The following is a 22150-nucleotide window of genomic DNA, read 5'->3' as shown; positions in this document are numbered from 1 at the left end:
GAAATCCAATCTCAAAATAATACACCAGTTCAAGAGTGCGATATAAAGTAAAAATTTACAATGCATCAGCTGGTCGGAGTAGTGATTAGTTTATCTCGAACTAACCAGCTCACTCAGTATTCCTCCATGCAGGTAGGCTTTGTGACACGCTGTATCAATTCGCATATAAAAACACTGTAAAAACCTTGTAAAGAGTACACCAATGTAGTTACTGACATTACTATATCTTTCTTACATTTTTTTAGTAAAGGATTCAACTATTGTTGTCAGTTCTTAATTATATACTCTTGATTAGGATTAGTTGAGAAAAGGGGCATAAATTAGATCTTTTGAAACAAATGTTTCTTTGTAGTGGACTTCACAAAAAAATGTTGTCTTGTGTCTATTCAGCTATTTAAATCTTAACGGTACTTCCTATCTCTTAACTTGACCACAGGCTGTTGGAGACGGACACCAAGTCACTGCGCTCCATGAACGGCTCCAGGCGCAACAGCGGCTCCTCCTTGGTGTCCAGCTCCTCTGCCTCCTCCAACCTCTCCCACCTGGAGGAGGACTCGTGGATTCTCTGGGGGCGAATTGTCAATGAGTGGGAGGAGGTGCGCAAGAAGAAAGAGAAGCTGCTCAAGGTGAGACCAGCGCACATGACTACCTGCGAAGTGACGGCCGAGTCTTGTGCAGACACGCTTAAGAGCTTACTGAAACATGACTGCATTAAGAGCTTACTGAGACACATTTGACCCTGCTGCTGAAGAGGAGGTTAGGCTGTGGAGTTGTAATTTTAGACATTTATTTTGGTCTGCCTTTCAGATAATTGCCTGGTTGATAAGAATAACAGTATCCCTGGTCCCAAAGAAAAGAGTGAGGAGCTCCCTTGATATTTTCCTGCAGTAAAACGACTTGAAACACTAAAGAAAAGTTACAATCTAGGCTGCTCTGTCTCATTTGTGATACACGTGTTTCACAGTCATTTGTATAAACCTCTGGTCTGAATGCTACAATGGCCATATCTGTTTGAATGTTTACTCAGTCCAGAAACAATTTCTAAGGCTATCTTTGTCCTAAGTGACCCTGTAGTGTTGTCCCCGATCTTGTTATTTTGGTTCCTGACATTTGAAGCTAATTTTAGGTTCCTTGTTTCTACAGTTACTCTCTGAAGTCTTGTGATAACCCTATGCCCAGTCTCAGTCAGCGGTAGTCAGATTTAAACTGCACATGCACAGTGAGAATTTGTGTCAACACCGTGACCACAAAAACCATAAAAATTCTGCACAGTGCCGTGTTGGGCCACCTGACAACAGCCATAAGTTGTGGAAGTGACTCAGCAAGGAAACCGTAATCACTGCTCAGTTTACTGAACGCAGGATGTTGGGACTTGATGCCATGCCACCTGAATAACTCAAACGTTGCACTAAAACATGAAGCATCTGATTGGTCCATTCATTTTTGAGCTTTTAAATAACCACCCACACCTCTACAGTCATAGTAACACCCTAAACTGGCCATAGTTATGCCTTACTCTGAGTCTGTTGTACTTTAAGGGTTGTATACATGTATACAGTCCTGGAGAAATACTCGATATTTGTCATGGCAACAATAAAATGGTTGGATCTAGAGCATCTTATTCAGTGTGGAGGAGGATTTGCTCTGATTTTGATAAAGTGTATTATATTATTATAATCACCTAAATTACTTTTAACCCCATTGCTTGTAATTCATTCACATACCAAAAATGCGCTTAATGGAATTTCTGCTGCATGAAAGTGTTTCTTGTTGCTGCATGTGTAAATGGGGAAGTGTTGCAAAGGACCAGTGAACATGCATGGGTGTTACTATGTAATTTAACAGAAGTAGTAATGACCAGCTGGGTGAAACCAGTCTGCATATTAATCATAACTGCTGAGGCCTCTGCAGATTCAACGTTTTCTTCCTCTTAGCTTTGAGAGAGCGTGAGAGAGAGAGGGGGACCCAGCTTCTGGTGTATAAAGGAAGGAACCTTGAGTTTTCTTTGCCTGTCAGCAAAACCCATGATGTGTTCATGTTTTCTGTACTTAACATTTCATCAAGACCTTCTACTGACCAAGTGAGAGCTAAATGAAATTAGAGATTAAATGTAGACTCATAACACGCATTTTAGAAAGCAAAAAGCAGCTTTCACTCACAGATAGTTCAGATATGAGACAGTGCATTGTTCCAGCACAAAGCTCGGTTTGTCTTATCTAACCTCTGAGAGGGGGAGGGATCCCCCTGCTGAAAGCCCGTGTGGGTGGACCTCTGCTCCAGATGCACCCTGCACCGACCAGATGCACACACACACACTTACACACATACACACACAGCCACAGCCACACACACTCCCATCACAGCAGGAAAGACCAGTGTTCCCTGTCAGCACAGGAAATTGCTTAATCAAATTGTATCAGCAGAAATGTATGGAAACAAATCGCAGCAGCAAGTGCCCCACAGACAAGGTTGTATTAGCCAGTGGACATCAAATCATGACTATGACTATGTTTGCTGTGTTAAAATGAAAAAAATAAGTACTAGAGGGCAAAGTAAGCCAGAGTTGTCCCTACATGTGGCTTGTCTGTTATCTTACACTTATACACTTATCGGCCTTACCTTCACGTGTCCTTCTAAAAACCTTGTCAATGTCTTAAACAATCAACTAGATTAATATCAGTTTCACAAAGTATGCTTTTATTTTTCCTTCACCACAGGACCTTGTCAGGAAAGGGATTCCTCACCACTTTCGGGCAATAGTGTGGCAGCTGTTGTGCAACGCCCAAAATATGCCCATCAAGGATCAATACTCGGAACTCCTGAAGATGACGTCACCCTGTGAAAAGCTGATTCGCAGAGACATCGCCCGCACTTATCCTGAACATGAATTCTTCAAGGAGAAGGACAGCTTGGGCCAGGAAGTGCTCTTCAATGTCATGAAGGTAAGTCCTGGTTTATGGTTCGGAGGCACCTCCATGTAAGAAGATGACCTGAGGAAATCCAAAGTGGAGAAACTTGTGTCCAGTCACTGAGACTCATCCAGAGCTAATTCTTCCTACCTCAGGCGTATTCTCTGGTGGACCGCGAGGTTGGCTATTGTCAGGGGAGTGCCTTCATTGTAGGACTGCTGCTCATGCAGGTAATAATCCATCTTCACCACATGTTGTACAAACACACTGATTCACCAGCTTCCAGCAACATGTTTATCATGTGTGAGTGAACAACAAGACACATGTTGAGGTTTAACCTTCATGTTGTTGTTTTTCTCCAGATGCCTGAAGAAGAGGCTTTCTGTGTGTTTGTCAAGTTGATGCAAGACTACAGGTTACGAGAGCTCTTCAAACCCAGCATGGCCGAGCTGGGACTCTGCATGTACCAGTTTGAGGTCATGATCCAGGTAGAAACCTCACACTCTGTATTGTAAAGGTGCTGGCTGGGATTTTAACAGTTTGACAAAATGTAGACGTGTACAGTAGTAAAGGTTTGAATCCGTTTAAATTGGATCTTCCCCTCACAGGAGCAACTTCCAGAGCTGCACATACACTTCCAGGCTCAGAGCTTTCACACCTCCATGTATGCCTCCTCATGGTTCCTCACTATCTTCCTCACCTCCTTCCCTCTGCCCGTCGCCACAAGAATCTTTGATATCTTCATGTGTGAGGTCAGTGAAAAGGAAACTGGCTGATGTCCTGTGTCCACTTAAATGTATTAATCTTTTTCTTTTCAATGTATTTTTGGGGGGGTTTTGCCTATAATTGATAGTTGAGAGAGACAGGAAATGGGGAGAGAGATGACATGCAGTAAAGGGCCACCAGATTCGGGATTCAAACCAGGGCCGTCTGCAGTGAGGACTGTAGCCTCTGCATATGGGGTGTCTGCTCAACCCACTGAGCTATACGACGCCCCTAGACCTATTAATCTATAGAGAATTTGTATTTTTTGAGGTTCCACAATACTCAAGTGATCACTTTCTATCGGAAATACTTTCATGACTTTATTTTTTATTCTTAACTACTTTGTGGTTTTTATGTTGTTGAATATGACCCTTTTCCACTTAAAAAGATGCAAGGCTAACTTTTATTCTACTACAAAGACTTATTACATACAGTATAAATTAAAAATCAAACAAAATTTGATTATGTTGTCATGGCTACCTTATCCATTAGTGCCACCTGCTGGAGAGAACAGAAACATGTCAGAGCAGTTGTAATTGTCACTGTGAGTTTTTTCAACCTTCCCCTCAGACCTGTTGTGACAAAACTTGAATTCTTACTCTATAAACATATTTCACCCACCCTGGTTCTCAAAGATCTTTCTAAAGACGACTCCTCGGTGACCACTGGTGATCTCTCTCCTCAGGGGCTAGAGATCGTTTTCCGAGTGGGACTTGCAATCCTTCAGATGAATCATACTGAGCTCATCCAGCTCGACATGGAGGGAATGTTACAGGTAAATATCACCATGACCATGATATCACGTAACTTGTCCTTCAAGCAGCTCAGATTTCTGCTGTAAAATGTGCTGCTCCCTCTAGGGAGAAACCTCCACCACACCTAGTTAATTGATACATGTATCCTCCCAAGTTGTACTTGCGCACATGATGACATTTGCAAAAGTGCTTTGTGGTCAGACAAACACCTGCCTGGGACTTGAGTGTGTGCACGGTTGTTTGAAAGTCGCTGGGTGTGTGTGTTGTGGGTGTGTGGAACTTATTCTGACTCTGTTTCCTTACTGTATTCCAGCACTTTCAGAGAGTCATCCCACGCCAGTTTGACAGTGGACCAGACAAGGTCATCCAGGCTGCTTATCAAGTCAAGTACAATGCCAAGAAGATGAAAAAGTAAGCACAGCTATTGTGTCCTCACTACGTATCACTCTCTCTTTTTTGTTCATGCATTTATTTCTCACATGCGAATGGCCCATCTCACTGTACCTCACAAGTCTTTATTGTTCAGGTTCCATCATTTACTTTACCAACTCAAACAATGGACATTTCAGCCATAACTGCAAACGTTTCTATGGAGTTCAATAGAAGTTTTTGATGTTAAAATTTTTATATTTTAGACCCAAAAGTTTTAACCTTGATTGGCCTTGTTGTATTTTACAGATGCTATTAAAATAGACAAATAAATAACGATGCTGACGATGGTAATGATAATAGGAATGATAATAGTAACAAGTGTTGTTGTTATTGTTAATATTAAACCTTATTATGGTTAATATATGTTAATGTTATCTAAAATCCATCAGTTGAGCTTGAGATGAAAGAGATCCTCCAAAGAAATTTGTTTGAAATGTATGTTTTAATGTTTGAGTTGTTTTTATTACTGTTCTTTTTGTCAGTAGTTCAGCCCACACTGCACAGACTTCAGTAGATTGCTATTCAATAAGCAACACTAGTATTGTCTTCAATGAGTCGCTTTATGTTTTTTTCAGATTAGAGAAAGAATACACTACAATCAAAACTAAAGAGATGGAGGAGCAGGTGGAGATAAAGGTAAATGGACATTGTGAATTATCATAAATGTGAACTATGATGAAGAAGGCTTAACCACGGTGATTGTGATGCATTATCTTTACGCGCTTTTGCAATTCCTTGTTGTGCAGAGGCTGCGGACAGAGAACAGGCTCCTGAAGCAGAGGATAGACACACTAGAGAAAGTGAGTGCATCGGTGTTTGTTAAAGGTGTCAAAGGTCACCGAACAAACCACTTTCACACTCCCATTCCCCGCTCATCGACATTACATTAACCCATCCGGCTGTGTGCGTTCATACACCATGCATCTCCTCCTAATGGTGGAGTCTTGTCTTTCACTAACAGGGCTGTGTTAGCTGAAAGTTTACAAGATAAACCACTGTGGACTGGTACAGTAAATGTTCTGATTGTAGAGGAAGCTTCTATCAGAAACAGAAGCTGGATTTTGTATTTGAAGTTGTCTTTGTGTCATGGTGACGCTCTGGGTGGCTTGAATAACTTCATGTACTGTAGCGACATTTGAAAATTCACCAGACATCACTAACTGGAGCCTGAGACTGTTAACAAACAAGCTTGTCTGGAATGTGAAAGTGGCAGCTTGATGCAGTTCAAGCTGATACAAAACACTGCATGACAATTGCACCATTTGTATCGTTCTGCACCTGTTTGTGTCTCTCTGAATGGGCCGACTGCTGCCAGGTAAAGGCACCATGCATGAGGTCTGCCATGATAACAAGGGTGTCTGCTACACTGCACTTGTCTGCAGGGAGAAACACTGTGGTCCGATCGAACTCCGATATTTAAAACCAGCTTGAGGCTGCTGCTCTCTGATGAGACTGTCACTTAACTCCCAGGAACCCTTTTAACTCTTCACTTACTGAAACCGTTCAAAAAGCTTTGATAAGCTACATCAAAGCCCGGTTCTTCTGTTCACTTAAACAGCACGTCGCTGTCTAACTCTGTGAATGTGTGCTGTGCTACCGTACCTCACTCTCTACTTGAACTAGAGCTGTCTTGCGCCGTTTCCTGTCTGAAACCTTTCACTGTGTTATCAGCACTGCCTCAGTCTTCACTTCTCCACCAGCTCATTTGCACCTTTTCACCACACCTGCATGCAATGTTCCTTTTCTACCCCTGAACGTAAACATCATGCTCGAGTCTGTAAACAAATATTTCAAGTGAGAAAATGAACATTGCATTTCTTCTCTAAAAAAAATCAATTGTTCTTGTGTGTGCTTTAATCTGTCCTCTGGATTGTCTCTTTCTCTCTACTGTCTCCTGTTGATATTTCTGTTTTGTAGGAAAGTGCTTCCTTGGCAGATAGATTGATCCAGGTATATTCCTTATTTTCTCTTTGCCTTTATTACTTACGTTGCTCCCTCCCTCTTTTTCCTACCTCTCGTAGTATTGCATGCAATTAGCACAATGAAGGACGGAGAAAAAATTAATCTAATGAATTATAATAAATATAGAACAAAACCAGATTATAATATCTGACAACTAATAACTTTGAATATGTGCATGCAGTTCCACATTCTGGCATGACAGATGAAATAAGAGACTCATACTGTAGATCATGCTTAAAGGGATAGTTCAACATTTTGGCAAATTTGCTTATTGCCATAATCCCTTTAGTCATAAGAGTAGGTTCATTACCTTTAATTATCAGTGCATGTTGTTTTGAGATCTGCGGGGCAGAGACACAAGCTTCTCAGCAAACACAATGGAGGTGAATGGTACAGGTCCCCTGTCCCTCAAAACTCATCAAAAACATAATCCAACAACTTCAAAATGCTTTCGTGGAGAAGCTGTGACCTGCACATTCGCCACACTATGAAATAATCACGTAACGTTACGAGACGGAGTTGTTTTCAAGGCAAATGTATAGCCAAATACTACATTCCAGGCACGGCTGCAGGGTGGAGTGACTTCAAAAGCGCAAGTAGTTCTCAGTATTTGCTTCATGTGTCATAATGTTACATAATTATACATGATTATTTCATAGCGTGGTGAATGTGCAGGTCACAACTTCTCCACTGAAGTGTTTTGGGGTTGTTGGATTGTGTATTTGATGATTTGATGAGGGACAGGGGACCTGTACCGTTCACCTCCATTGTGTTCGCTAAGCAGCTCACGTCTCTGCCCTGCTGATCGATAATTAAAGGTAATGAACCTACTCCTATCACTATAGTGATTATAGAAATAGGAGAATTTGCCAAAATGTTGAACTATCCCTTTAAGAAAGCAAAAGAATCAAAATGTAAATCCCGCCTTGTTAGATTTTGAACAAGCATGTCCTTTCAAAACCCCTCGTCTTCTCTTCTGATTTTGCCCACCCACTCCACTGGTTTCACTTTTTTCCATGCTCACTTCACTCCCTCCCTGGTTGGTTATGTCCCAAGGGACAAGTGACTCGAGCTCAGGAGGCAGAGGAGAACTACCTGGTCAAGCGGGAGCTGGCCACGGTCAAACAGCAGAGCGAGGAGGCCAGTGCTCAGCTGGAGCAAGCCATGAAAACCATCGCGCAGCTGCAACCGCAGCAGCAGCCACAAGCGGTAAGGAGGGCCACAGAGTCCCCAGTTGGCAGGACGCAGTGGTGATTACATCCCAGGCTTATCCTCACATCCTGCCGAGTCTGTGACAGGAGCTGGGACATTCACACTGGGATGTTTCCCCCAATCAGTTTGTGACGTGCTGTGCCAGAAAAACCTCAGGCTGAGCATTTTACAATTATGCGGTGCACTGACAGCTGGACCAGTAAGAACGCGTTTTCATCAGAGATCGAACGTGTCACGGTTTTTTCTGTCTCCCCTGCCGTGCTGGCTCATATCACCTAGCAACAAAATCCAAGCGGTGGCTGAGGAGAGCTTTTCTCACTTAGCACATCGGCTTTGGGTAATGATACGTTTTGGCATGCATGAACTCAAATTGGGACATGGAGAGCAAGACGGTTCAGCCACCGTTTACAGTCATGAGTGAATGAATTTGTAAGCAGTTGTCTCCCAGGCTGGTAGATTTCACACTTGGCCTCCTGTTCACATGACATTTCTCTTGACCTAGCATTCTTAATTATTGATGGTTGGAGTCCAGATGGTAATGTGCAGACATTATCGTGTTTTACATAATTTGCTGTCTTGCTTAACGCTGAGCGGTCCTGAATTATTTATGTGCAAGTGAAAGACAGAACGTTTGATACCAGCTGAATTCTTCGTGTGTGAAGAGGCATTTGAGGAGTATTGTGAATTTCTCCCACACCACACCACACCACACAAACACATACAAATAGGCATTTCTTACAAGGACTCGTGTTCATTTTGAAAGTTGAATGTTTTGTGTTTGATTTGTGGGGAGGGGGACGCAGGTGTCGATATCTGTCACCCCGTCCGTCGTGTCGGTCTCTGCTCACTCACCTGTGCTGTCGGTTGTAGAAGGGAGTCCCTCGCTACTCTGAGGAGGCCGTCCTGCAGCTGGAGAGAGAGCTTGTACAGGCCCGACTGAAGGAGGCAGAGTCCCAGTGTGCACTCAAGGAGATGCAAGACAAGATCCTCGATATGGAAAAGGTGAGTTTACTGCTCTGCCTTAAAGCTGGGGTAGACAGGATTTGTTTTAGAAACAAAATATTAACTTCATTAACAAAGAACATTGTGTTTTCCCATTCAGCTATCAGTGAGGAAAGGTCTGTGTGTTTGGGGCAATCACAGTGTTTCTCTATGTCTCTCTATGCAGCAGCCTGAAAAGCCTACAGCTCCCAGTATCTTTGTACAATCAAATCTGTTGTGGTCTGAGGGTTCCTGAATGGTTGAGGGGCTGGCCCTACTCTGTCCTCCCGATTTGTAAGGACAGAGTAGGACTTCAACCAATCAGGAACCCCTAGGCAAGAATAGGTTTGATTGGTCAAAGATACGAGGAAAACACATCCTGCCTACCCCAGCTTTAATCTCAAAAATTGCCCCATCACTGTATGTTTAAAACGTACTTTTCTTACACGCCTTCCTCAGAGGAACACGTCCCTACCAGATGACACCAATGTGGCACGACTACAAGAGGAGCTGATTGGTGTGAAGCTGAGGGAAGCAGAAGCTGTGACTGGCCTGAAGGAGCTGAGGCAGCAGGTCCGAGACCTGGAGGAGCACTGGCAGGTGAGGGCCAACGTTTCACAACAAAGTCTGTGAAATGGAAAAGAAAAACTGAAAGCTTCACCGTCCATTTAGTAAATAATGAGAAATGTTCTTGACTTACACAACTCCGACACATCTCCCCAGCGTCACTTGGGACGCACTACTGGTCGCTGGAAGGACAGCCCCAAGAAGAACACCTTGAGCGAGCTGCAGGACGAGCTGATGAGCGTGAGGCTGCGAGAGGCCGAGGCGCAGGCGGAGCTGAGAGAGTCTCGGCAGAGGATCCTGGAGCTGGAGACGCAGGTCAGGGATCACATCAGCTTTCAAATTAAATTATTCAGTCACAGAAAAGATAAAGGTATGTTGCAGTAGTCGAGGTGGATGCACAGTCCGTCTAGTAAACAGTAAAAAGCTGAAGAGTGACTTCTACCTGCATTATCACACAGTGGCCTTCAGGTGGCAGCAGTCATCTACTGATCAGACAACTGACAAACTTCAGTGTGAAGCAACAACGTCACCAATCACCACATTTGTGTTTGGATACATCTGAAAATGTTGTAAATGTCACAGTAAAGTAAACTCTCATTTAAATCCAACACTTTTGCTCCCACAGAGTCAGATTCACAGCAACCACCAGCGGCGGGCGGAGCAGGAGGGTCGCTGTCTCCAGGACCGTGTGCAAAAACTGACGACGCAAAACAAAGACCTTAACACGCAACTGCAAGAGATCAAGCGGAGGCAAGCTGAGATTGAATGCAAGGTAAGTGTGTACATCTGTTGCCGAGCTACAACACAACAGTCGGCGCACGGAGACAAACCACTGCAGCTCTGTTGTGGCGTAGGATCTGCAGTAAAACCCCTGAACACTCAATGTTTATGTCAACTTGCATATTCATATCTATGTAGAGAAATAAGGTCAGATGGTGTGAAGTCTCCTCATCTGACTCTGCTATAAAACCTTGTGATGTTATAAAATCTGGTCTGTTGCCTCCTGTCGTGACAGTTTCCAGGTCCAGGAGGAAGCTTTTTGTGATTATATCTCAGCAGCACTGATGGTGCTAGATTTCTGCTGTACACTCTGTTTAGACTCCCCCACTTCGTAGGAATTCCCCCCTGCAAATTTACTCACCCAAATTTAGAAAATAGACAAATGTTCTTGATGCCTTGTTGTCTTTAGCTAACGTAACGTCTTTAGCTGCCTTCGCTGTTGCCTGAGAGCTTTGTCTGGTTTGTTTGTCTGTAGAGTAAAGAGGAGGTGATGGCAGTGAGGCTGAGGGAAGCTGACAACATCGCTGCTATGGCTGAACTCCAGCAACAGATCTCAGAGCTTGAGATTGAGGTAAAGTCCCAGCGTGCAGACACACACACACACACAGACACACACACACACACACACACACACACACACACACACACACACACACACACACACACACACACACACACACACACACTGAGTTTCTATGACTCCAGCCCTCGACTACCAAATTTACAGTGGCAAGAAAAAGGAAGAAGACCTAAGACTAACCTCAGTTTCAGCATGAACGTGTATTGAAATATAATGAGATCCTTAGTTACATCACTCAAACATTCACAGTAGATCTGGGCGATGTGGCTTCACAACAAAATCTATCATTTTTTATCACATCCCATCTCAATTTTATTTTTCCCCCTTGCCACCACATCTTTAATGTGTTGCCATGGGACCTGTTCTTCTCACACAGGACACTATGGGAAAATGATTCTACTCATGTTAGCTGCTTTTTAGCAGTAGTTTGAAAGCTGCCACCGTCTTGAGACTCACAGTGCCGCACGCTCCTCCTACTTGGCTGCTGCCTCTGTTAGACGCTGGAGAAAATTAGTTTCACTGCTGCTTTAAGCGGCCACAGACTTTACAGTGGACAGGTGGGTCACTAAACACCCAATGAGCCGCCTCCAGGTGAGCGAGGAGACGCTGCCTTTTTTGGATCAACTAGGCCAAACAAAAAGAGCTGGAGAAGAAGATTAACAATCAACAATTATTGATTTCTATAAAGCTTTTAGGGCTACAGAGTCGCCTTAGAATAATTACGACATCATAACTTACCTCTGTGGCTTCTCTCCCTAGAAGTGGGTGACCGACGAAGTTGAGTCTGAAAGCACAAGGCAGAATGATCAGTAACAAAACACACAGTTTGAGCCTCTGAATCTGATAGCAGTCAGTGGCTTGTTTAAACATGTTGCCATGGAGACACTAGTGTTGAATCTGATTCAATTCATGCCCACACAGTCCGTATATAGCAGATAAACTTGGTTATATATTTCCCAACCACTACTTGGTTAGTCATGAATTTGTAATCTTACAGAGAAATGCATACACACTGATCCTGTGTGCAGAATGAGTGTCTCCTTGTTTTATGAACAGTAGAAGCTCAAATCTGCCTCACAGCAGAGTTTCAGCATTTTTCCACACATATTTCAAACCTTCAATCAACAAAGAGTGATTGACAAGGTTTATCTTTACGGTTTAACTCATCATTTTGTTTCCCAGAGTGTTGTATTTCATAGCTGGAAATATTTTTTTTAGCAAATATTAAATATTTTGGGAATGCAAAGAAGACTCTCAGTCACAAGAACATTAAGTGAAGCTCATACACATACACCGTCAACGAACAGGAGTTAAGAAATCAGTATTTATCCCCAAACAAATGTAACGTTACACACAACAAGGGTGACCAAAACAAATACAGGCCTGTTCTCACAGCACCAACACTCAACAGTAGTGGGTGATAACAGATGAGATAATCTTTAAAAAAAATCTTCAGATTGGTTTAGTGTTGAAACACGGCATTTTTTATTAAGTAAGAGTAACAGGAAGATAATTGTGGTTTATATAAACTGTAGGGGATAAATGTGAATTTCCAATACAGTACTTGAAATTGCAAAGTATTTGGGTGTAAACTGGTGACATCACAGGAGGTGGACGTAACATAGTGTTGTTAAATTCTGTTGTTTCCAGGTCTATTAATAATATTTGTCATTACACTTTATTGGAATTATTCCAGTACTATGAGCAGCTCTGAAGAAATTGGACAAATTCATGTTATTAGATGAGTCAAGAGACCTTTTTGTCGCATCACAAGTGACTGTCCCAGTCTGGCTTGGCACTGCGCCCACACATGATCTGATCATATAAAACAATACCTGAGAATTTTCCAGTGTTATTTTGTTGAACATAATGAATATGAGTGTATGAATAACACGCCAGATCACAAGATAGAAGCAGTGATTATATAAATATCAACCACTGTTGCGTCAGAACAAACCAGTGGCACTCATTGTTATGGACAGCCACCGTCAGCCTTCTGGTAGGAGCTGTGAGGCTCTTCCTGCTGCAGCTGCAGTCTGCTGATGCTCTCTTACCCTCTCCAGTCTTTATTGTGTCACACAGTTCAGTTCAGGCTGATCCCTAGTGGAGCCTCGCTGCATTAGACTCAAAGCTGTGGTGTTCACATGTAATTTCATGACCTTGTGCAACTAATTAGCCTTAAAATCACAGCTGTAATCACTTTTCATGCACTGAGGTCGCACTATCTTTTGAACATGCCATGTTTATTTTAAATTTTACATGAGATAAAACACAGTTGTTAATTATTTGTCAATAGTTACAGCTTTTCCTTAGTGTATGCTGCTGTAGGAACAGATTAGATTAGAAAATACTGAGTTAACACAGTTGTAACAATATTTGTCTTCAAGGGTTATAATAGTGTTGGCAAATGCTATACATTAATAAATCAATCTATATAATTATGTTGAAGGCTGAACTCATGGAGGAGCCTTCAGTTAAGTGCCACCGACATGGGTGTAATATCAGTTGAACTGAGCCAATGATCAAACCAAAGCCAGAGCTACAGACACTGTTGGAAACAGTTGTGACCCAGGGTCAGTGCTGCAGGTCTGTAGTCTTTGTAAATGTGCTCCTGAGTGTTAAGGTGTTCGACATGATCTAAGCTGCAGGCCCAGACTATTTATAAGTTTGACACCTACAACAAAAACACCCCCTCTTCCCCTTCACAGGCTACACAATCACACTGTGTGGTCTGAGGTTTTGTTACTAAGTGATAGAGCAAAAACATGCAACACCAGAACTTTACCACTACCGCCTTCACACACGTTAGACTACATGAAATCAACACAGTTGGGTGTGACGATATATAAAGCTCTTAACTTTGCTTTATTTTATCAACAGGATTCAGATGCTTCTTGCAGCTGTGGTCTGTGCATTGACTTATTTGTTCTGTCAGGAGCAGAAAAAAAAATCAGTTTCTTTCCCTCCTTGCAAGCGAAGGTGACGCATAATGACGTTGATGATTTGCAGCTTAATGTGAGGGGTCAGAGGTCACAGAGATCAGATTGACTTTGAGTGCAGAATTCCAAACAGTGGCAGACTTGAGTGAAGCGGTGATGACTTGTACTTGATCGTCCTCTTGTAACTCCACGGATGTTGCTGCAGAGGTTTATTGAATGATACAGAGGGATGATAACAAACACAGAGTGGCGATGGAAAACGTTGTCAGTGAAACTGAGATCTCTAGAAAGGTTTATGTAGGATTCTTTCACTACCACAATCATGGCCTCTGTTTAACGCCACAGTGCCACTGTCTCTGAGCTGATAGGAAGTGGTTTCTCATCTTGAAGCAGAGACTCTTACCAAAGGTGACATGCATGGTTTATTTTGAGGTTTCTATTACATGCTCAGAGATTTATACGAAATGTTTTAGACTGTAAGTGGCATTATCATGTTGATTTTGTACTTGTCGTGTTATTGTAGGAAATGTGTTTTTTTTGTTTTTTAACTAAACTAAAGCCATGCATCTGTGGTGCAGCTTAGAATGTTATCATCATCAAATATCTCTTGGAAATAATTGTAGATTTATTTAACTGATCAGATTTGCTCTTCACTGAGAAGCAGCTGATTGATAGTGTAGTTTGATCACATGACAGATTTAACTTAACCAGCTGTGAGACTTCACACATCCTACAGATTCAGAAGAAAGCACACATCATCGCCACTACAATGGAGACATAATGTGTAAAAAACACTTTGTGTTGTCCGAGGAAATTCTAGTGCAGTTTTTGGAAACTTCCCTTATGAGCTCACCCGCCCAAGCTGTGATGATGTCTGTGGTAGGGGTGGGCAAAAATATCGATATGGCAATATATCGCGATACGATATCGATATTCAAAATTTAAATATCGATTTTTTATTTTTTTGGCAGTGATGCCTTTATTATAGTATAGTTGAGAGAGACAGAAAGAGGGGGGATTGAGGACTGTAGCCTCTACATGGGGCGCCTGCTTAACCTCCTGCTCCACTCGACGCCCCCCAATATCGATATTTTTTCAAATAATAAATCATGTTTCAGGCGTAAATCCGGTACGACTTCCGCACCTCTGCTCCGCGCGGTGTCACTGTACTGCTACCTCAGACAGTGTGTTGTTCATGCAAATATGTTGTTGTAACTTGCACTTGTACTATTGTATAAAATGGCATGGATAATTTGAATTACATTGTTTTGACTCAGTTTGTCCCATAAATTATCACTGTCATCTGATGTACATACAACTCGGATTTTAAGATGCATAATGCCTTTTACATTTTTCAGTGAACTATGTAGAATATCGCAATATATCACAAAATTTGGATATCGCAATATCGTATCGTATCGTGACTCAAGTATCGTGATGCGTATCGTATTGTGAGGTCCTTGGCAATAACCACCCCTAGTCTGTGGTGGTCACTTCAAATCATGTCAGTGCAGTAAGCAAATTAAACATAAACTACTACAGTATGTTCTGCTTTTTCTTTCTTTTTTGAAAGGTTTTAGACCCTCTGCGACAGTCTGGCACCTGGTGATTCACATGAGGAACTCTTATTAACTGCCTGCCCCTTATCGTTGTGTTGTTTTCAAGCGTGTAAACCTCAAAAACAACACACATTTGGATTAATCTCACATGTTTATACGTCTCCTTGTGAAGAAAAAAAAAAAACCCCACTGGGGCCCACTGAACTCTACCGCGCCTCACCACAGGAATCAAAAACCCCATCTGTATTTTGAGGTGTTGGTGAGCCAGAAAACACTCAGTCCACCTCTGTACCTTGACGCCTAACCCCTGCTGTACGCCGTCTTTCTTTTTTTGTCTCTCTTTTTGTGTATCTGTGCTGCAGCTTGTGGTTTGAACTCCTCTGTGCACCCATCACTGGTCTCAGACTAAGAACAGGCACGTTCAAGAGATGTCGCTGAGGTTTTTGAAAGAAAAGTTAGTGTTTGTCTCCAGTGCATGCAGATGTCTTCAGTGAGGAAGGTAAACATCACATGGGCTGTTAAACTGTTAGAGACAACAACCATCCTCGTCCCCAGGGCCCGAGGAGGAAATCAAGCACAAATGACAGTCTTGTGTTTCCTCTGACATCTGTCACTTCACTCACACATGCAGGCTACTTCGTCATGCTGCTTTTTTAGACAAGCAGCTCACAACTGTGAATATCAGTGGGTATGCATTAAGATGTCACTGAAATTTCCTCTCTTAGTGTTTTAAATGTATGCAGCGTTTTCCACTCAGTCCCATGTTGAACCACTCAGTCTCTGCCGATTAATTTACATGATGCTAAGATGTTTAGTCACCTTCCTCTGTAGGAAAGCTGTCTCTGTCACTGAGTGCAGTTTTATTTTTCTAAAGAACTCGTCTTCTCTACCAACAGAAAGAAGAAGGAAAGGTCCAAGGCCAGCTGAACCACACAGACTCGAGCCAGTACATCCGCGACCTCAAAGACCAGATAGCAGAGCTCAAACACGAGGTGAGAGGTCCACTGTTAATCCAGCTAGCTTCACGAAACGGGCCGGCTCGATTTAACTCTGATTCTAACTTAGTTGTTGTCGGGTCTTTTTTCATCTAGCATCTCAGAAGTTTCACAACATTCCCCCAGATATGTTTTTTCTTTGAAGCTAACAAATTAGAAGTGTTAACTACACCCAGAGATTTCCTGTTTGGAGCTAACACAGCTCTTGTGACGACCCAAGATGTTTGTACAACAGTGTTTCACTCAGCTCATCGCAGATGAGAGCAACAGATAGGTAACAAAGGTGTATGTTTAGAGATCAAACATCACAACTGCACATTAGTGAAAGTAAAATCTGATCCTTTAAGTTAGTTGTAGTAAAGGAATATGTACTGATACTGTATATACCGCAACATACATGTATGTATGTATGCATGTAGAAATATTCTTTTGCTAATAGTATTGTACGCAACATGTTTTCAGTTATGCTTAATCATTTGTTGTGATTTTTTTTTTTTTTTGGGGTGGGGGGGTGGGGGGGGGGGGGGGGGGGGGGGGGGGTTCTTGCATCAAAGTCAAACCCTGAAAGAAGGGAGCTGATCCATCCTGTCATTAACTGAGGAGGGGGCTCATGCATTAGAGGTTTTGTTGTGGTCTTGTTTGTAAGGTTGAATATGGAGACCCAGCCTCAGACCCACACAGAGCCCTGAATCAGCACTTCCTCAAGAAAAGAAATGAAAAGATAAAAAAAATAGAGGTGGAAATTGTCATGATATTCATTAGGGCTGGGCCAAAAAATTATTTTTTTATTAATTGCGATTTTTTTCTGGCGATTTTTAAAAATCGATTCTCATATTCTCTGTCTGTAACAACATCTATTGCACGTCTGCCCGTCCTGGGTGAGGGATCCCTCCTCTGTTGCTCACCCTGAGGTTTCTCCGATTTTTTCCTGTTAAAAGGGTTTTCCATGGAGTTTTTCCTCAGTGGATGTGAGGGTCTAAGGACAGAGGATGTTGTTACGATGCCATGTAAAGCCCTTTGAGACAAACTGTTTGTAAAAACGGGCTATACAAATAAAATTGCCTTGCCTTGCCTCATATGAGAATCAATTTTTTTTTTTGGTTTTTGTTTTTTAATAATTTTTTTTTTTTTTTTTTGGGGGACGACCAATCTTTATTGTACGATCATGTATTCTGTGCCATTACACTCGACAAAGTCAAACCGGCCTGTTGTGTTCGTTTGTTCACAGATATCTATGTGAACAAACGAACACAACAGACAAACTGATGTGATGTGTGTATTGTTTTTTGTAAATATGACTTATGATGTATTGTCAAGTGTTTGGTTCAACCTGCTCTTGTTTTAAGGAAAGTATAAAATTGCAATACTTGGTAAAATCGAATCTTGTTTAATCAGAATTGCAATTTAAATCGAATCGGGACCCAAAAATCGTTAGAGAATCGGATCGGCACAAAAGCATATCGGCCCGGCCCTAATATTCATGCACCGATTAAAAAAAAAAAAAGCAGTATAATAATGTTGATATCAAGAGTACATTTTCTAAGCATAGTTGAAGATGAGTCATATACAGGAACAACATCATTGTCTCTACTCAGAATGTGGTCACATCAAGCTGCAGTCACAAGTCTCTTCTGGTTTTGCCTGGTGGTCATTCTGGTCTCAGTCTGTTCTGCTATGAGTCATGAGAACTCAAGTGGCTGCGTTGGACAAACCTGAGTGGCTAAAAACAAGTCCCACCATCAGCCCCCTCACATGCACACACATCACACACACTCTGCATTGACGTCTGCATCATATAGCTGTAAAGGTCTGTTGCTGTCAGTCAGGAAGGAAGCCCCCATATTTAGACATGTGCAGGTAACCCTAGGCACAGTTTTGTTCCTGTGTGCATTGTGTACCGTGCTCTGAACTGGCCTCTGAATGCATCTCTTCCTACATGTCTGTTGCTTGGCAGGCCGTTCCAGGTGAGTTGGTTGTTACAGATGTGCCCATGTAACCTCCCGTGGTTAAAGCCTGACCTTGTGTTGACCCTCATCTCATTAGCATTGTGCCCCCCTCCCACTGTAATCCTGTTGGATTGGTGGCAGGAGTCTGTCCTCAAAGTGATGGTGCGCTGCTACACATCAGAGGTGGAGAAGACAACCTAACACACCAGTCAAACCATCCACAGTCCTCGTGTTTTTTAGTCTTTTCACCTGGAGGAAGCATTAGTTCATCTTTAAGTCCAAGTTAGTGTTTGTGAAGAAGATGCCGATCTATCAAATGGGACTAACAGACAACCTGTACAGTCAGATGTGGCTGTGGTCGTTTGGAGCGTCAGAAGGACACAGCGAGTGAAGATGAGCTGGTTGATCTGGTGTCGGGTTCACTTCCCACCTCTGATGGACAGCCGAGCCACTTGCTGTGGGACACATTCAAGACCATTTCACAAACAGTCACAAACACAACCCCTTAAAGGGATACTTCACCCAAAATCGATAATTCATCAATTTTCTACTCATCCTCATGCCAAGGAAGGGTTTGGAGAGGGGAGAGGGGGGGGGGTACAGCTGGGGGGTACAGCTGGGGGGTACAGCTGGCAACGGATTTTCATATAATGGCGGCGAATAGAGCTCTTTGAATCATCCAAAACACACACTATGGAACATCCAAATATACTGCTAGTCCGTACTGACCCAAGTGTCCTGAAGCCGCTCTGTTGATGTTTGTAAACCATTGGATGTATGATGTAAACACAGAAGAAAATCTCACAGCAAATCTCACGCAGCCACTAGGAGCTACTACTACAACAAGGCTAAAAACAGATCAAATTCATTTTTTCCAAACAACTTTTTCGTGTCGCATCTTCAGGACACTTGGGTCAGTACAGACGAGCAGTATGGCCGGACCGCCCCAGGAACTCCGAAAACGTTTTGATAACTCCGAAAGTTCTCCGAACCCTTTCTTGGCATAGAAAATTGGTGAATTGTCGATTTTGGATGAAGTATCCCTTTAAGAGAATAAAAAAATATATATACAACCGGTTTGTCCCAAATCCATACTACATACGTATGAGTGTGTTACACATTCTCACTGTGAATGTAACAATGTAAATTTTACTCAGCGTGGACAGAAAACTGGCTCTGGAGTTCACAGTGATGACTGTTGCTCCACCATATAACACACAACAGAAGAAGCAGAGTTATTGATTAATTGTTAATGGTTTGAAAGCAAAATATAGAAAATGGCATCTTCTCTTTTATCTTCTCTCTCTTATATTTCTCAATATCAAGAATGAGAATCCTAATACAGTACAGACTATATCCTGTTGGTATGTGGTGTGGAATTGGGTCAAAGTTTTTTTTTTTGTCTTACCAAATGATTTCCTTGAGGTTTTTGGTTAAATTGCTGCATGTGAGATCTGTCAAACATCTGTTTGTGTTTGTGTCAGTGATAAGTCTACAGTATCACTGACAGCCAAAGCCCTGATAAACATACTGCATCTGTCAGAGTCTTGTTTTCTCCCTCGGGAGTCACACACATGTGTGTTGCTCAGTTTGCATGCAGGATGAAAACAGACATTGCTTCAGTCCTAACGCTCCTCTGCTTCCTCTCACAGATTTGCTGCCTAAAAGGCCAGAGGGGCTTGGCCAGTCAGCCCGCTTTTGATGGGATCCACATCGTCAATCACTATGGAGGAGATGATGAGTCTTACCAGTCTTCAGATGAAGATGCAGTGAAGGACCCCACCCTCAAGGACACCCAGCAGAGCAGCAGCGGCCGGATCAGACTGCACCCCAACCTCGGGGACAGCGATAGCGACGAGGAGGACGGGGAGACGCTGCGGCTCTCTGTCCCTCAGAGCAAGTCCACCACTGTGTGACGGGTCCGAGCTGGCTGCCAGAGTCGGGACACAGGCTGTCGGCACCCACCGACCAGGAGGGGGAGGGGGGGGTGTTTCCAGCCAGCATTTCAGAGGAGAGGTCTAGAGCTGGAGATCTGGATTTCAGAGAGGATATGCATCAACATTTCATATCACCAGAATCACACTTATTGGATTTAGTTTGTCTTTGTTTACCTCTATGTGTAGTTTTTTTTTTTTTGGGGTTAACTTCTGGAGGGCAGCAAACACCTGACAGCTGGCAGATCATCAGCCTGGACCTGAGCAGAGATTAAAATAATGTGGAACGTTATCAAACTCTACTGGACCACAGAGACAGGAGGAGGAGGAGGAGGAGGGAGGAGAGGCGGTCCGTCTGTCCGTCTGTCTCTCCACCTCCCCCTCCCTGTCGATACAACACAGAGAAAGAGACTGTGCAATAAAACATTTTATGCTCTACTACACAACTTCATCTGATGTATTTTTATACTTTTAAAGCGTTTTATAAATGAACGTCAACAGCGTATTAATGCCGTTACTACTAAGTGTCCGTCATGCAGAGGCAGAACTGTACGAGTGCTGTGTGTGTGTGTGTATATATAAATATATATGTATGGGTCTTGATGAGCTTGGTCAGAGCCTGGTTTCAAAGCCACTTGTATCAGCCAGGGTTGACCTGAGGTCACGCTAACCTTTAGGCCTTAGCAGTGCCACGTGCCTTTCACCAGGGCTGGTGTATCACAAGCTCATCGTGACATCTGAATACTTGTAGATATGTAAATGTGTATTATCCTTGTTTTTTTGTTTTTTTCTCAACTCCTTGTGAACTTGAACATATGTATCTATTGCATATCTGACGTTTAGAATATATTGTACAATACAGAAAAAAAGGGACTTTAGTTTAATATGGTAACACAAATGACAAATGATGTTGTTTTTTTGAGATGAGTGAGGTGAATTCCTGTTAAGAGAATAAGATGTTTCCTGGTTAGAAGGCGTCAGCTTGCATGAATAATGAGCAGAGACAGAAGAGGACAGATTTGTTGCTCAGAGTTCCCTGAAAGCATCACAACTACACTTTCAAAATGAGCAATACAGAGCAACCCATGTAACCTACCAATGAGTCAAAACTGAGTAATCTCTATCATATGTTTTTGGGTATCACAAATCGACAGCCGTGGGGAGCTCGAGCTGGGAGAGAAAAGTGAGATAAGACGACGCACGATTGTACACTTTTCCTTTCTAACATCTAGGGTTGGCACCAAAGCAAACACCAAGCCGTGCAACGCTACTCATCCACAAGTCGCTTCCACTTCCATGCGCAGAGGACCTGGATGTGTAAAGAGTGAATTTCTCTGAATGTCCGTACACAACACTAACTCCTATATTCAGTGATGGGACGAGTCAGTTCCAGGAAACAGAAAGGCTGTGACTTGATTGGGTAATTATGATGTCCCTTTTAGATACCCTGTGTTGTTTTGGTGGGAGAGGAACACTTGATGGCACTTTGTGAGTCTGCGGTGCAGTTAAGGACACACATGGCAACACTATGGAGCAGTCAGCACACTCTGGAGACTAAATGAGATTGTTGTGTGTTTGATGAGTTCATAATAAAATGTTTGATAAACACTCCTGGCCCTGTGTGTGTGTCTGTATGTGTCAGACCTCTAGCCTCCTCTCACAGGCTCAAAGGCTGTGAGCACATGGGGGATGTTCAGTCTTTTTTCTCTTTCTTCCTCTGTGAAGATTTTTTGCTTAGATTGAGTCTTTCAGGAAGTGATTTCTCGCGGTTTTCAGAGCTGAGCCTCAACTACTAATCATTTCATGCAGAAAACCACATTTTAAAAAGCGTCTC

General features: G+C 42.7%; 1 protein-coding gene across 3 annotated transcripts in view; it reads left to right on the top strand.

The window, feature by feature from the left end:
• evi5b (ecotropic viral integration site 5b) overlaps positions 1-21930 on the top strand; it is a 34819-nt gene extending 12889 nt beyond the window's left edge. For 2 of the 3 annotated variants that reach the window (XM_083970237.1, XM_083970238.1), the window contains 18 exons: positions 437-626; positions 2718-2942; positions 3065-3139; positions 3272-3397; positions 3518-3661; positions 4360-4449; positions 4743-4840; positions 5437-5497; positions 5608-5661; positions 6779-6811; positions 7880-8032; positions 8906-9037; positions 9476-9616; positions 9740-9898; positions 10209-10355; positions 10839-10934; positions 16338-16433; positions 20035-21930. In XM_083970237.1, the coding sequence (XP_083826363.1) occupies positions 437-626; positions 2718-2942; positions 3065-3139; positions 3272-3397; positions 3518-3661; positions 4360-4449; positions 4743-4840; positions 5437-5497; positions 5608-5661; positions 6779-6811; positions 7880-8032; positions 8906-9037; positions 9476-9616; positions 9740-9898; positions 10209-10355; positions 10839-10934; positions 16338-16433; positions 20035-20298 (2284 nt within the window). In that variant the 3' untranslated portion in view covers positions 20299-21930. The remainder of the gene's footprint in view (positions 1-436; positions 627-2717; positions 2943-3064; positions 3140-3271; positions 3398-3517; positions 3662-4359; positions 4450-4742; positions 4841-5436; positions 5498-5607; positions 5662-6778; positions 6812-7879; positions 8033-8905; positions 9038-9475; positions 9617-9739; positions 9899-10208; positions 10356-10838; positions 10935-16337; positions 16434-20034) is intronic. The other variant, XM_083970239.1, reaches the window with a different exon arrangement.
• The last annotated feature ends 220 nt before the right edge of the window (positions 21931-22150 follow it).

Source organism: Trachurus trachurus (genome assembly GCF_905171665.1).
Source record: "Trachurus trachurus genome assembly, chromosome: 4".
Classification (NCBI taxonomy): Eukaryota; Metazoa; Chordata; class Actinopteri; order Carangiformes; family Carangidae; genus Trachurus; species Trachurus trachurus.
This window is presented reverse-complemented; position numbering and strand designations above follow the sequence as displayed.